Source organism: Oncorhynchus mykiss, chromosome 10 (assembly GCF_057628025.1).
Source record: "Oncorhynchus mykiss isolate SJ-2025 chromosome 10, ASM5762802v1, whole genome shotgun sequence".
Taxonomy (NCBI): domain Eukaryota; kingdom Metazoa; phylum Chordata; class Actinopteri; order Salmoniformes; family Salmonidae; genus Oncorhynchus; species Oncorhynchus mykiss.
In genome coordinates, this window is record NC_143031.1 from 20,606,342 (window position 1) to 20,623,407 (window position 17,066).

Here is a 17,066-nt window from a genome sequence, read left to right on the forward strand (position 1 = left end):
CACTATGATTCTACAATGTAGAAAAAAAATTAATGACGAAAAACCCTCTTATGAATAGGTGTGTCCAAACATTTCACTGGTACTGTACATGCATATATTGCACACACATTCTTTCTCTCTCACCCCAAACATATGCATGCGGGGCGGCAGGTAGCCTAGTGGTTAGAGCATTGGACTAGTTACCGAAAGGTTGCAAGATCATAAAAGGTCCAAATCTGTCGTTCTGCTACTGAACAGGCAGTTAACCCACTGTTCCTAGGCCATCATTGAAAATAAGAATTTGTTCTTAACTGACTTGCCTAGTTAAATAAAGGTAAAATTTAAAAAAATGCATCCACTGCGCACACATTTTTTAAAATTAAGTGTGTTAAGTATGTCAAATGAAGAGGCTCCCTAATAGCTCCAGGTGAGTAACGACTGAGCATCTCCATCGACCCTCTCTTAGGTAAGTGGGTGTGTTGTGTTTGGTTAACACGTCTCCCTAGGCTGGTTTAATTTACAGTACGGGGCGGAGATGGGGCTCATTAAAGCGGCCAGTTCTCGCTCTCTCGCTATCTTCCCAGTCTATCTCTCCCATCTCTCTCTCTCACTCACGCCGACACTTCAGAGTACAAATTGCCTCACGTAAACATTGCCTCACGTATTTACGACCTCTTATCTAAACCCATTTCAGTACAGTTGGATTGGACAAAATAGAGACCCGCACACTGTCAATATAAATAGATCCAAAACTGAGGCTTGAATGCAAAATGTTTATTGATCATAGTGCCCAAAGAATATTGCATAATGAAAGAAAGTGCATAAATTAAAGATGAAAACAAAACACAACATTTCGGCCTCAGGCCATCACCAGTGTAAATTATATTTGTATTGAAATGACGATTCGCAAGCATACTACAAGCATGTTGGCCGGCAGGCAATGAGGTGTGTGGATAAGAAGACCAATAGACTTTCATATTACAGAAGAATTTTCAGTAAAATATTATTAATATTATTATTATTGTTATTATTATTATTTAATATTATTACAATATTACTATGTTTAAGATACATTGCCAGCACATTGTTATAGACATTTCTGTCATTGGCAGACACGACTGTTTATGGTGGTGGACTGTCTATGGTGTGGAAATTGTAGTCTTTTCCTCCAGTTGGGGCAGTGAGACGGTGACCTCCCTGGAGGGGGGGTGTATTTTATACATTTATACATGGTCGGAGGTAATCTACCTTTGGCCTAATGAGCAGGAACCCAGACTTCATCAATAAATTGGAAATACAGACATTGTCATCCTACAAGAAACATGGTATTGAGGAGACAGACCCACTGCTTTCCCTCTAGGTTACAGAGAGCTGGCAGTCCCATCCACCAAACTACCAGGTGTGAAGAGACTCAGGGAGTAGGCTCATTTGGTATAGAGCAGATCTAACTCACTCTATTCATTTAGTCAAAACAGGAACATTTTACATCTGTCTAGAAATGTATAAGGAAATTATCTCAACAGAGAAAAATGTCCTCATGTATGCTACCTATATCCATGCAATAGAATTCCTATACTTTAACGATGACAGCTTCTCCATCCTAGAGCGGGAGAGAAACAATTTCCAGGCCCAGGGACATGTCCTAGTCTGTGTTGTCCAGTTCTGGCATTTAGGTCAAGAACCTGACACTTAGCACATGAGGGAACCTAACAGCATCCCCTCCCAAATATGCCCCCCTAGACACAACTATGACAAAACAACCAACAGAAACGGGTCACAACTCCTGAAGCTCTCTGTCACTCGCTAGGTCTGTACTCAATGGTAGGCTTCGAGGGGACTCTTTAAGGTAGGTACACTTACAGGTCATCCCTTGGCAGTAGTACTGTAGATTACTTTATCACTGACCTCAACACAGAGTCTCTCAGAGTGTTCACAGTCAGCCCACTGAAACCCTTATCAGATCACAGCAACATCAGTCTACTTGAACAGAGCAATACTCAATCATGAGGCATCAAAGCCAAAGGAATTACATAATATTAAGAAATGCTATAGATGGAAGGAAAGTAATCCCTTTTGGACAACTTCCTGGACAAAATATTTCACTGTAATAGTGAAGGTGTAAACTAGACAGTAGAAAACCTAAACAGTATATTTGACCTCTCATCTTCCATATCAAATTTTAAAAATTCAAGCAGACAACCTAAGAAAATGAACAACAATGACAAATGATTTGATGAAGAATGCAAAACCGAAGAAAGAAATTAAGAAACCTATCCAACCAAAAACATAGTGATCCAGAAAATCTGAACCTACTATTCACTATGGTGAATCCCTAAAACAATACAGAAATACACTACGGAAAAAGAAGGAACAGCACGTCAGAAGTCAGCTCAATATAATTGAAGAATCCATAGAATCTAACCACTTCTGAAAATTGGAACACTCTAAACAAACAACACGAAGAGTTACCTATCCAAAATGGAGATGTATGGATAAACCACTTTTCCAATCTTTTTGGCTCTATAACAAAGAACAAATAGCATAAACATATATACATGATCAAATACAAATCTTAGAATCAACTATTAAACACTATCAGAACCCACTGGATTCTCTAATTACATTGAATGAACTACAGGACAAAATACAAACCTTCTAACCCAAAAAGGCCTGTAGTGTTGATGGTATCCGAAATTAAATGATAAAATATACACATTCCAATTGGCTATACTTAAACTTTTTAACATCATCCTCAGCTCTGGCATCTTCTGCAATATTTGGACCACGGACTGAACACCCCAATCCACAAAAGTAGAGACATATTCACCCCAATAACTATCGTGGAATATGCGTCAACAGCAATCTTGGGAAAATCCTCTGCATTATCATTAACAGCAGACTTGTACATTTCCTCAATGAAAACAATGTACTGTGCAAATGCCAAATTTACCATACGACAGACCACGTATTCACCCTGCGCACCCTAATTGACAAAGGCAAAGTCTTCTCATGCTATGTTGATTTCAAAAAAGCTTTTGACTCAATTTGGCACGAGGGTTTGCTACACAAATTGATGGAAAGCAGTGTTGGGGGAAAAACATATGACATTATAAAATCCATGTACACAAACAACTAGTGTGTGGTTAAAATTGGAGAAAAACACATTTCTTTCCTCAGGGCCGTGGAGTGAGACAGGGATGCAGCTTGAGCCCCACCCACTTCAACATGTGTGTGTGTGTGTGTGTATATATATATATATATATATATATATATATATATATATATATATATATATATATATATATATATATATATATATAATCGAATTAGCGAGGACACTAAAACAGTCTGCAGTACCCGGCCTCACCCTACTAGACTCTGAAGTCAAATGTCTACTGTTGGCTGATGATCTGGTGCTTCTGTCCCCAACCAAGGAGGGCCTACAGCACAGATTATGTTAGACCTGGGCCCTGACAGTGGACCTCAGGAGACAAAAAAAATATGATGTTCCAAAAAAGGTCCAGTTGCCAGGACCACAAATACAAATTCCATCTAGACACTGTTGCCCTAGAGCACACAACAAACTATACATACAGTACCAGTCAACAGTTTGGACACACCTACTCATTCCAGGGTTTTTCTATATTTTTACTATTTTCTACATTGTAGAATAATAGTGAAGACATCATAATGATGAAATAACACATATGGAATCATGTAGTAACCAAAAAAGGGTTAAACAAATACAGTGCCTTGCGAAAGTATTCGGCCCCCTTGAACTTTGCGACCTTTTGCCACATTTCAGGCTTCAAACATAAAGATATAAAACTGTATTTTTTTGTGAAGAATCAACAACAAGTGGGACACAATCATGAAGTGGAACAACATTTATTGGATATTTCAAACTTTTTTAACAAATCAAAAACTGAAAAATTGGGCATGCAAAATTATTCAGCCCCTTTACTTTCAGTGCAGCAAACTCTCTCCAGAAGTTCAGTGAGGATCTCTGAATGATCCAATGTTGACCGAAATGACTAATGATGATAAATACAGCTGAGGTGGGAGACTCTGTCCATAGGACAACAATCAGTCGTATATTGCACAAATCTGGCCTTTATGGAAGAGTGGCAAGAAGAAAGCCATTTCTTAAAGATATCCATAAAAAGTGTTGTTTAAAGTTTGCCACAAGCCACCTGGGAGACACACCAAACATGTGGAAGAAGGTGCTCTGGTCAGATGAAACCAAAATTGAACTTTTTGGCAACAATGCAAAACGTTATGTTTGGCGTAAAAGCAACACAGCTGAACACACCATCCCCACTGTCAAACATGGTGGTGGCAGCATCATGGTTTGGGCCTGCTTTTCTTCAGTAGGGACAGGGAAGATGGTTAAAATTGATGGGAAGATGGATGGAGCCAAATACAGGACCATTCTGGAAGAAAACCTGATGGAGTGTGCAAAAGACCTGAGACTGGGACGGAGATTTGTCTTCCAACAAGACAATGATCCAAAACATAAAGCAAAATCTACAATGGAATGGTTCAAAAATAAACATATCCAGGTGTTAGAATGGCCAAGTCAAAGTCCAGACCTGAATCCAATCGAGAATATGTGGAAAGAACTGAAAACTGCTGTTCACAAATGCTCTCCATCCAGCCTCACTGAGCTCGAGCTGTTTTGCAAGGAGGAATGGGAAAAAATGTCAGTCTCTCGATGTGCAAAACTGATAGAGACATACCCCAAGCGACTTACAGCTGTAATCACAGCAAAAGGTGGCGCTACAAAGTATTAACTTAAGGGGGCTGAATAATTTTGCACGCCCAATTTTTCAGTTTTTGATTTGTTAAAAAAGTTTGAAATATCCAATAAATGTCGTTCCACTTCATGATTGTGTCCCACTTATTGTTGATTCTTCACAAAAAAATACAGTTTTATATCTTTATGTTTGAAGCCTGAAATGTGGCAAAAGGTCGCAAAGTTCAAGGGGGCCGAATACTTTCGCAAGGCACTGTACAAATATATTTTGTATTAGATATTCTTCCAAGTAGCCACCCTTTGCCTTGATGACAGTTTTGCACACTCTTGGCATTATCTCAACTAGCTTTATGACGAAGCTAGTTGAGATAATTAATTAACAGGTGTGCCGTGTTAAAGGTTACTTTGTGGAATTTCTTTCCTTTTTAATGAGTTTGAGCAAATCAGTTTTGTTGTGACAAAGTAAGGGTGGTATACAGACTATAGCCCTATTTGGTAAGATACCAAGTTCATATTATGGCAAGAACAGCTCAAATAAGCAAAGAGAAATGACAGTCCATCATTACTTTAAGGCATGAAGGTCAGTCAATATGGAACATTTCAAGTATAAATTCATTAGAGTTAACTGCACCTCAGATTGCAACTTTGCGGACGACACTACAGTGGTAGGCTTGATTACCAACAACAACGAGACGGCCTACAGGGAGGAGGTGAGGGCCCTCGGAGTGTGGTGTCAGGAAAATAACCTCACACTCAACGTCAACAAAACAAAGGATATGATTGTGGACTTCAGGAAACAGCAGAGGGAGCACCCCCCTATCCACATCGACGGGATAGTAGTGGAGAGGGTAGTAAGTTTTAAGTTCCTCGGCGTACACATCATGGACTAACTTAATTTGTCCACCCACCCAGACAGCTTTGTGAAGAAGGCGCATTAGCGCCTCTTCTACCTCAGGAGGCTGAAGAAATTCGGCTTTTCACCAAAAGCACTCACAAACCTTTACAGATGCACAATCGAGAGCATCCTGTCGGACTGTATCACCCACCGCCTGGTACGGCAACTGCTCCGCCCACAACCGTAAGGCTCTCCACAGGGTAGTGAGGTCTGCACAATGCATCACCGGGGGCAAACTACCTGCCCTCCAGGAAACCTACACCACGCGATGTCACAGGAAGGCCATAAAACAGCTTCTATCTCAAGGCCATCAGACTGTTAAACAGCCACCACTAACATTGAGTGGCTGCTGCCAGCATACTGACTCAACTCCAGCTACTTTAATAATGGAAATTGATGTAAAAAATGTATCACTAGCCACTTTAAACAATGCCACTTAATATAATGTTTACATACCCTACATTACTCATCTCATATGTATATACTGTACTCGATACCATCTACTGCATCTTGCCATCTTTATGTAATACATGTGTCACTAGCCACTTTAAACTATGCCACTTTTATGTTTACATACTCTACATTACTCATCTCCTATGTATATACTGTACTCGATACCATCTACTGCATCTTGCCTATGCCGTTCCATCATTCATTCATATATCTTTATGTACATGTTCTTTATCCCTTTACACTTGTGTGTATAAGGTAGTAGTTGTGGAATTGTTAGGTTAGATTACTCGTTGGTTATTACTACATTATCGGAACTAGAAGCACATTTCGCTACACTCGCATTAACATCTGCTAACCATGTGTATGTGACAAATAAAATGTGATTTTATTTGAAATACTGTATATGCTTCACAGAGTTCAAGTAACAGACACATCTCAACATCAGTTGTTCAGAGGAGACTGTGTGAATCAGGCCTTCATGGTCAAATTGCGGCAAAGAAACCACTACTAAAGGACACCAATAAGAAGAGAATTGCTTGGGCCAAGAAACACGAGCAGTGGACATTAGACCGTTGGCAATGTGTCCTTTGGTCTGATGAGTCCAAATTACATTAGACCGGTGGAAATTTGTCCTTTGGTCTGATGAGTCCAAATTTGGATCTGGCTAAAAATACTTGAATCAATTATAGAACCCATTGCTTTGTGGTTGTGAGGTCTGGGGTCCACTCCACAAACAAGAATTCACAAAATGGGACAAACACCAAATTGAGACTCTGCATACAGAATTCTGCTAAAATATCCCCTGTCTACAACGTAAAACACCAAATAATGCATGCAGAACAGAATTAGGCCGATACCCGCTCATTATCAAAATCCAGAAATTCTACAACCACCTAAAAGGAAGTGATTCCCAACCTTTCCATCCCAAAGCCATCACCTACAGAGAAATGAACCTGGAGAAGAGTCCCCTAATCAAGCTGGTCCACAAACACAAAACAGACCCCACAGGACAGGACAGCAACACAATTAGACCCAACCAAATCATGACAAAACAAAATATAATTATAATGCACATTGGAACAAATTAACAAAAAACTAGCAAACTAGAATTATATTTGGCCCTAAATAGAGACTACACAGTGGCAGAATAAAGGACCACTCTGACTGACCAAAAATTAACGAAAGCTTTGACTATGTACAGACTCAATGAGCATAGCCTTGTTATTGAGAGAGGCCGCCATAGGCAGACCTGGTTCTCAAGGGAAGACAGGCTATGTGCACACTGCCTACAAAATGAGGTGGAAACTGAGCTGCATTTCCTAACCTCCTGCCAAATGTATGACCATATGAGAGACACATATTTCCCTCAGATTACCAGATCCACAAAGAATTTGAAAACGAGTCAAGTTTTGATAAACTCCCATGCGAGAGAGAGAGAGAGGGAGAAGGACGTCAGCAGGATGGCACCAGGATGGCAGGTTCGCACACTGTTGGTGGGGAGCAACACACACACTGGCTGAAAATAACACTTGTCTCACACGTGGAGGGTGTGAAACCACACATCCCACCCAAAGGGAGAGGTAGATAATAACACACTCCAAATGGTACTATGCCCCCTATATAGTGCACTACGTCAGACCAGAGCTCTAACGACCCTGTTCAAAAGTAGTGAACTATATAGGGGATATCGCTCCACGTCATTCCTGCAGTCTTCCATCCATCACTATTGACTGCAGATCACTATTGGGATCCTCTAAGGAATCTTAGTAGCCTGCATCTCCATACTCAGGTCTTCTCTGCTTCAGTCACTCCTGCATTAGCTGGGTCTCCAGGACCCACATTAAGAGAGACATTTGCTAGTTAATAGTTACCAGTATGGCTTAACGGTATGCTCTTCAACCATGCAACTTTTGTTATCACAGCTAAAGCAGAACCACCTTGGGTTAGTTTTAATTCTGTCTGTTTCTCTGTCTTTTGTAGCTCTATGTGGGTTAGTTTAAGTGCTGTCTGTCTGTGTTGTAGGGCTGGGGTAGTTGTAGCTCTATGTGGGGTAGTTGTAGTGCTGTCTGGGTGAAGAGGTTGTTCGAGTGGGGCTCAGGTTAGCACGGCCCAGATGAAGCCGTGACCCTGTAGATCCTCCTCTTGCTTCACCCATAAATCACCACAACACCTCCCAGACCTCCAACACCTCCCAGACCAGGGGCTGGGTGCTCTCTCTCTCTCCTCCCTCACTCTTTCTCTCTTTCCCTCCTTGTCTGTCTGTCTGTATGTCTGTCTCTCTCTCAACTTAATTCGCTCAATCCATGGTACTCTCTCTCTCTCCTGTCTGTGTCGGTAAAGGCATGTTGTGTGTAAAGGATAGAAGTGGAGCGTGCCTCATCTAAAATCCCCATTGATTAGGAGCAGTAATTAAAGAGTCCCGGGCCATGCCTGGCCTGGCAACTCACTAAACCCATCTGTTCTCTCTCTCTTTCTTTCTTTCTTTCTTTCTTTCTTTCTTTCTTTCTTTCTTTCTTTCTTTCTTTCTTTCTTTCTTTCTTTCTTTCTTTCTTTCTTTCTTTCTTTCTTTCTTTCTTTCTTTCTTTCTTTCTTTCTTTCTTTCTTTCTTTCTTTCTTTCTTTCTTTCTTTCTTTCTTTCTTTCTTTCTTTCTTTCTTTCTTTCTTTCTTTCTTTCTTTCTTTCTTTCTTTCTTTCTTTCTTTCTTTCTTTCTTTCTTTCTTTCTACCCATATATTTTTTGGTCCCTAGGCCTCATGTAACCTTTCTATTTCTCCCTCCTTCCTTCCTTCTTTCCTTCCCTCTCTCTCATTCTCTTCTGTCTTTGTGTAGGAGCTCTGTGAGGACCCTCACCTGTTTGTGGATGGGATCAGTGCGCACGACCTGCACCAGGGCCAGCTGGGAAACTGCTGGTTTGTGGCGGCGTGCTCCAGCCTGGCCTCCAGAGAGTCCCTGTGGTCCAAAGTACGTGTGGGCGTGGAGGGCTGTGTGTGTATGTGCGTGTGTGCCATGACTGTACCCACGTACGAGTGTACCCATTAGGCCAGATTACCTGGTGAAGAAGGGGTAAACAGGGGAAAGCACATCTTACCAGAGGCATTATTAGGCCACATCAACACCTCTCTAGAACACTCTCAGCAGAGTTGGAGTACTCTACCAAGCTTATAACGCCGTCTCTGACTGGGGTTTAGGTAGAGTATCATAGTAGACTTTGCTGGTCTACTCGGTTGTGTTAAAATAATGAATGTGCGGGTATCTAGCATTCTTTCATGACATATTTTTTTAAATATCCTACACCTTCTGGATGTGTGTACCATAATACAGTTCTAAAGCCCTATTGGCACAGGACTAGTACTATACATCGGTTATGTAATTACTACCCCAGCATGTCCGTTTTTCCAGTGGAAGATTCGGACAAAATTTGCTTTACCAAACTGCCCTGTTATTATTTTTTTTGTCATTCAAAATACACTGCTCAAAAAAATAAAGGGAACACTAACATAACACATCCTAGATCTGAATGAATGAAATATTCTTATTAAATACTTTTTTCTTTACATAGTTGAATGTGCTGACAACAAAATCACACAAAAATTATCAATGGAAATCAAATTTATCAACCCATGGAGGTCTGGATTTGGAGTCACACTCAAAATTAAAGTGGAAAACCACACTACAGGCTGATCCAACATTGATGTAATGTCCTTAAAACAAGTCAAAATGAGGCTCAGTAGTGTGTGTGGCCTCCACGTGCCTGTATGACCTCCCTACAACGCCTGGGCATGCTCCTGATGAGGTGGCGGATGGTCTCCTGAGGGATCTCCTCCCAGACCTGGACTAAAGCATCCGCCAACTCCTGGACAGTCTGTCGTGTAACGTGGCGTTGGTGGATGGAGCGAGACATGATGGCCCAGATGTGCTCAATTGGATTCAGGTCTGGGGAACGGGCGGGCCAGTCCATAGCATCAATGCCTTCCTCTTGCAGGAACTGCTGACACACTCCAGCCACATGAGGTCTAGCATTATCTTGCATTAGGAGGAACACAGGGCCAACCGCACCAGCATATGGTCTCACAAGGGGTCGGAGAATCTCATCTCGGTACCTAATGGCAGTCAGGCTACCTCTGGCGACCACATGGAGGGCTGTGTGGCCCCCCAAAGAAATGCCACCCCACACCATAACTGACCCACCACCAAACCGGTCATGCTGGAGGATGTTGCAGGCAGCAGAACGTTCTCCACAGCGTCTCCAGACTGTCACGTCTGTCACGTGCTCAGTGTGAACCTGCTTTCATCTGTGAAGAGCACAGGGCGCCAGTGGCGAATTTGCCAATCTTGGTGTTCTCTGGCAAATGAAAAATGTCCTGCACGGTGTTGGGCTGTAAGCACAACCCCCACCTGTGGACGTCGGGCCCTCATACCACCCTCACGGAGTCTGTTTCTGACCGTTTGAGCAGACACATGCACATTTGTGGCCTGCTGGAGGTCATTTTGCAGGGCTCTGGCAGTGCTCCTCCTGCTCCTTCTTGCACAACGGCAGAGGTAGCGGTCCTGCTGCTGGGTTGTTGCCCTCCTAAGGCCTCCTCCACGTCTCCTGATGTACTGGCCTGTCTCCTGGTAGCGCCTCCATGCTCTGGACACTACGCTGACAGACACAGCAAACCTTCTTGCCACAGCTCGCATTGATGTGCCATCCTGGATGAGCTGCACTACCTGAGCCACTTGTGTGGGTTGTAGACTCCGTCTCATGCTACCCCTAGAGTGAAAGCACCGCCAGCATTCAAAAGTGACCAAAACATCAGCCAGGAAGCATAGGAACTGAGAAGTGGTCTGTAGTCACCACCTGCAGACCACTCCTTTATTGGGGGTGTCTTGCTAATTGCCTATAATTTCCACCTGTTGTCCATTCCATTTGCACAACAGCATGTGAAATTTATTGTCAATCAGTGTTGCTTCCTAAGTGGACAGTTTGATTTCACAGAAGTGTGATTGACTTGGAGTTACATTGTGTTGTTTAAGTGTTCCCTTTATTTTTTTGAGCAGTGTATATGTAAGGCGTGAAGATATTTCAACTTAGTAATAGGCCATATGGTCTATAGTTCAGAGAATGTCAAAATAATAATGCTTATCAATAACAACCATGAACTGTAGCCTTTGAAGACATTTAATCAACTGACATATTAGGCAATAAAAAATTACTGACATGAAAGATTCGACTGGGACAAAAATTATGGATGTAGTGATTTGTGCTCGTGGACATAATTACATTACCTGAGCTTCCCTTGTAAAACGTATCCTGTCCAACTAGGGCTTACGCTTTGTTATAAGACATTATGAAGGCTTTTACGTGTTAATAACAACTTAAGCCCTTAGCCCTATTCGGATGGAATTTTTACTGTGGGAGTTAAGGTAATTTAATTATGTGCACGAGCACCAATCACTTCATCCGTACTTTTAGTCCCGTCTGAATCTGCAATTTCGCCACATTTAAGGTCCCCAAGAACATAGTGCCCTCCATCATTCTTAAATGGAAGAAGTTTGGAACCACCAAGACTCTTTCTAGAACTGACTGCCCGGCCAAACTGAGCAATCGGGAAAAAGGGCTTTGTCAGGGAGGTGACCAAGAATCAAATAAAATAAAATCAAATGTATTTATATTGCCCTTCGTACCTCAGCTGTATAGAAACCCAGCCTAAAACCCCAAACAGCAAGCAATGCAGGTGTAGAAGCACGGTGGCTAGGAAAAACTCCCTAGAAAGGCCAAAACCTAGGAAGAAACCTAGAGAGGAACCAGGCTATGTGGGGTGGCCAGTCCTCTTCTGGCTGTGCCGGGTGGAGATTATAACAGAACATGGCCAAGATGTTCAAATGTTCATAAATGACCAGCATGGTCCAATAATAATAAGGCAGAACAGTTGAAACTGGAGCAGCAGTACGGCCAGGTGGACTGGGGACAGCAAGGAGTCATCATGTCAGGTAGTCCTGAGGCATGGTCCTAGGGCTCAGGTCCTCCGAGAGAGAGAAAGAAAGAGAGAAAGAGAGAATTAGAGAAAGCACACTTAAATTCACACAGGACAACGAATAGGACAGGAGAAGTACTCCAGATATAACAAACTGACCCTAGCCCCCTGACACATAAACTACTGCAGCATAAATACTGGAGGCTGAGACAAGAGGGGTCAGGAGACACTGTGGCCCCATCCGAGAACACCCCCGGACAGGGCCAAACAGGAAAGAAATAAACACTCTGACACTCTGAACACGATGGTCACTCTGACAGAGCTCCATAGTTCCTCTGTGGAGATGGGAGAACCTACCAGAAGGACAACCATCTCTGCAGCCCCCCACCAATCAGGCCTTTATGGTAGCGTGGCCTCAGTTAAAGGCACATGACAGCCCGCTTGGAGTTTGCCAAAAGGCACCTAAAGGACTCTCAGACCATGAGAAACAATATTCTCTGGTCTGATGAATCCAAGATTGAACTCTTTGGCCTGAATGCCAAGCGTCACATCTGGAGGAAACCTGGCACCATCCCTACAGTGAAGCATGGTGGTGGCAGCATCATGCTGTGGGGATGATTTTTAGTGACAGGGACTGAGAAACTAGTCAGGATCGAGGGAAAGATGAACGGAGCAAAGTACAGAGAGATCCTTGATGAAAACCTGCTCCAGATCTCTCAGAACCTCAGACTAGGCGAAGGTTCAGCTTCCAACAGGACAACGATCCCAAGCACACAGCCAAGACAATGCAGGAGTGGCTTCGGGACAAGTCTCTGAATGTCCTTGACTGGCCCAGCCAGAGCCCGGACTTGAACCCGGTCAAACATCTCTGGAGAGACCTGAAAAAAGCTGTTCAGCGACTCTCCCCATCCATCCTGACAGAGCTTGAGAGGATTTGCAGACAAGATTTGGAGAAACTTCCCAAATACAGGTGTGCCAAGCTTGTAGCGTCATACCCAAGAAGACTTGAGGCTGCAATCACTGCCAAAGGTACTTCAACAAAGTACTGAGTAAAGTGTCTGAATACTTATGTAAATGTGATATTTCAGTTTTTTATTTCTAAAAAACAGCTTTTGCTTTGTCATTAGGGGATATAGATTGAAGAGGGGGAAAAACCACTTGATATATTTTAGGATAAGCCTGTAACGTAACAAAATGTGGGAAAAATCAAGGTGTCTGAATATTTTCCGAATGCACTGTATCTGTTGTCCTCCCAAGCCAAATCCATCTGGACTAAATGAGCTCCCCGATCGGTATGGCAGTTTGATTGGTCTTTTCTGACCGTCAGTTGTATCGGCAAACCTGGTGCTAGGACTCTGGCGTCTGGTCGACGACTGATTTGGTCACAGAGGTAGGCCTACTATGACATGTTGTGGCAGCTCTTCAGTATAAGGTAAATTATTTGGTTATTAACTTGCATTAGCCAGCGTTAGCCATGACACCATTATTTCTTACCCTGTAGGGAGACAGATGGATCAATAGGCTATTTATTTTACAGGCTAGCCAATCCACCCAGCAGATATTGGGAGTGAATATTGGAAATGAAAAGAGTGTGTGTGTGTGTTTGCGCATGTGCGTTTGTGACTTTGTGAAATGGCCCTCTTAAGCTTTAAGGGGGAAAATGGCAGAGAGAGGTGGGCTAGACAGAGACAGATCAATATGCACAGTTCCAGTCAAAAGTTTGGACACACCTACTCATTCAAGGGTTTTTCTTTATTTTTACTATTTTCCACATTGTAGAATAATAGTGAAGACATCAAAACTATGAAATAACACACATGGAATCATGTAGTAACCAAAAAAGTTAAACGATTCTTCACAGTTGCCTTGATGACAGCTTTGCAAACTCTTGGCATTCTCTCAACCAGCTTCATCTGGAATGCTTTTCCAACAGTCTTGAAGGAGTTCCCACATATGCTGAGCACTTGTTGGCTACTTTTCCTTCACTCTGCAGTCCAACTCATCCCAAACCATCTCAATTGGTTTGAGGTCAGGTGCTTGTGGAGGCCAGGTCATCTGATGCAATACTCCATCACTCTCTTTCTTGGTCAAATAGCCCTTACACAGCATGGAGGTGTGTTGAGTCATTGTCCTGTTGAAAAACAAATGATAGACCCAGTAAGCGCAAACCAAATGACATATTGACTGACCTTCATGTCTTAAAGTAATGGTGGACTGTCATTTCTCTTTGCCTATTTGAGATGTTCTTGCCATAATATGGACTTGGTCTTTTACCAAATAGGGCAATCTGCTGTTTACCACCACTACCTTTGCATTGGCTCAAACACATTAAGAAGGAAAGAAATTCCACAAATACATTTTTAACAAGGCACATTTGTTAATTGAAATTAATTCCAGGTGTCTACCATGAATGTGGAGAGAATGCCAAGAGTGTGCAAAGCTGTCATCAAGGCAAAGGGTGGCTACTTTGAAGAATCTCAAATATTAAATAATTTTGATTAACACTTTTTGGGGTTCTACATGATTCCATATGTGTCATTTCATAGTTTTGATGTCTTTGTTATTATTCTACAATGTAGAAAATAGTAAAAATAAAGAAAATCCTTGGAATGAGTAGGTGTGTCCAAACGTTTGGCTGGTATTGTACAGTTGAAGTGGGTAGTTTACATACACCTTAGCCAAATACATTTAAACTCAGTTTTTCACAATTCCTGACATTTAATCCAAGTAAACATTCCCTGTCAGTTAGGATCACCATTTTATTTTAAGAATGTGAAATGTCAGAATAATAGAAGATAGTGATTTATTTAAGCTTTTATTTATTTCATCACATTTCCAGTGAGTCAGAAGTTTACATACACTCAATTAGTATTTGGTAGCATTGCCTTTAAATAGTTTAACTTGGGTCAAATGTTTCGGGTAGCCTTCCACAAGCTTCCCACAATAAGTTGGGTGGATTTTGTCCCATTCCCCCTGACAGAGCTGGTGTAACTAAGTCAGGTTTGTAGGCCTCCTTGCTCGCACATGCTTTTTCAGGGCTTTGTGATGGCCACTCCAATACCTTGACTTTGTTGTCCTTAAGCCATTTTGCCACAACTTTGGAAGTATGCTTGGTATCATTGTCCATTTGGAAGACCCATTTGTGACCAAGTTTTAACTTCCTGACTGATGTAATGAGATGTTGCTTCAATATATCCACATAGTTTTCCTTACACATGAAGCCATCTATTTTGTGAAGTGCACCAGTCCCTGCTGCAGCAAAGCACCCTTACAACAGGATGCTGCCACCCCCGTGCTTCACGCTTGGGATAGTGTTCTTCGGCTTGCAAGCCTCCCCCATTTTCCTCCAAACATAACGATGGTCATTATGGCCAAACAGTTCTATTTTTGTTTCATTAGACTAGAGGACATTTCTCCAAAAAGTATGATATTTGTCTCCATGCGCAGTTGCAAACCGTAGTCTGGCTTTTTTTATGGCGGTTTTGGGGCAGTGGCTTCTTCCTTGCTGAGCGGCCTTTCAGGTTATGTCGATATAGGACTCGTTTTACTGTAGATATAGCTTTTGTAGCTGTTTCCTCCAGCGTCTTCACAAGGTCCTTTGCTGTTGTTCTGGGATTGATTTGCACTTTTCGCACCAAAGTACGTTCATCTCTAGGAGACAGAACACGTCTCCTTCCTGAGGGGTATGGCGGCTGCGTGGTCCCATGGTGTTTATGCTTGCGTACTATTGTTTGTACAGATAAACGTGGTACCTTCAGGCGTTTGTAAATTTCTCCCAAGGATGAACCAGACTTGTAGAGGTCTACAATTTTTTTCTGAGGTCTTGGTTATTTTCTTTTGATTTATAAGTGAAATAATCCGTCTGCAAACAATTGTTGTAAAAAGTATTTGTGTCATACACAAAGTAGATGTCCTAACAGACTTGACAAAAATATAGTTTGTTAACAAGAAATGTGTTGAGTGGTTGAAAAACACGTTTTAATGACTACAACCTAAGTGTATGTAATCTTCCGACTTCAACTGTACTTTCTCCTTGGCCATCAGGCCAATATTAGGCATTTTAAATATATTCACGCCTAGAAGAGCCTCCATGCGTCCTACGGGAGACCTAGTCTGTAGGTCGGATTCCCAGACAATATTTGTAAGCGTGTTGCATCCAGAAGAACTTTGATTTGTGGATCACAGACCTTGATTCCATATATTGATTTCCTGTGTGTGTGTGTGTGTGTGTGTGTGTGTGTGTGTGTGTGTGTGTGTGTGTGTGTGTGTGTGTGTGTGTGTGTGTGTGTGTGTGTGTGTGAACCATGACAGTTTGAATGTGATGGAAGCAGTGCATTGATGGTTTAGTGACACCTGGCACGGTGCAGCGATGCATACAACAACTAAAAGGTAGATCCCCCAGAATCCTGGTATGTGCACAGGCCTAGCTAATTAGTGTTGGTGCGGTGTGTGTGTGTGTGAGAGGCAACTGTAAGTATGAGAGGGAAAAAGTGTGACTGTGAGCTGATATTATTGAATAAGGAAGAGAAGGACAGTGGAGACGCGATCAGATTGATAATTACACACTTAAGACTGCAGGCCATTCGCTTAATTGAGACTCAAGAGACTGTACTCTGCTGCTACTGCATTTCAGTTCCACATTGTCATTACTGACAAAAGGAATGGAGATGAGATTAATTTTGGAGAAAAGTAGTCAACTGCAAAGAGTGAGACATTCGATCTAACTGGTGGGTAGTGATTTCAGGCATTAATTTGTGCCTCTGTGATGAGTGGGTGGATGAGTGGATGAGTGGGTGTGGGGACCGCCCATCTCTCTCCTCTCTCTCTCTTTCTTTCTGTCTCTCTCCTACATATTCTCTCTCTCCCTTCCCCTCCATCTCTTGCTCACCACTACCCGTCTATATCTCTGTGGAGGCTTTCTCCTACGGAGGACAATCGTTTGTCATCCGGGCCGGGGCCAGACGGAGATGGATCAGGTAATAGGAAGCCAGTCTGGGTCTTGTTCATTAGGGCACACCAGAGCACCA

General features: G+C 42.4%; 1 protein-coding gene across 2 annotated transcripts in view; it reads left to right on the forward strand.

The window, feature by feature from the left end:
- The window catches only part of LOC110534864 (calpain-5-like), a 78,937-nt gene that overhangs the window by 38,493 nt on the left and 23,378 nt on the right, over window positions 1–17,066 (forward strand). For both annotated transcript variants that reach the window (XM_036989870.2, XM_090186111.1), the window contains one exon: window positions 8,912–9,043. In XM_036989870.2, coding sequence (XP_036845765.2) covers window positions 8,912–9,043 — 132 coding nt within the window. The remainder of the gene's footprint in view (window positions 1–8,911; window positions 9,044–17,066) is intronic.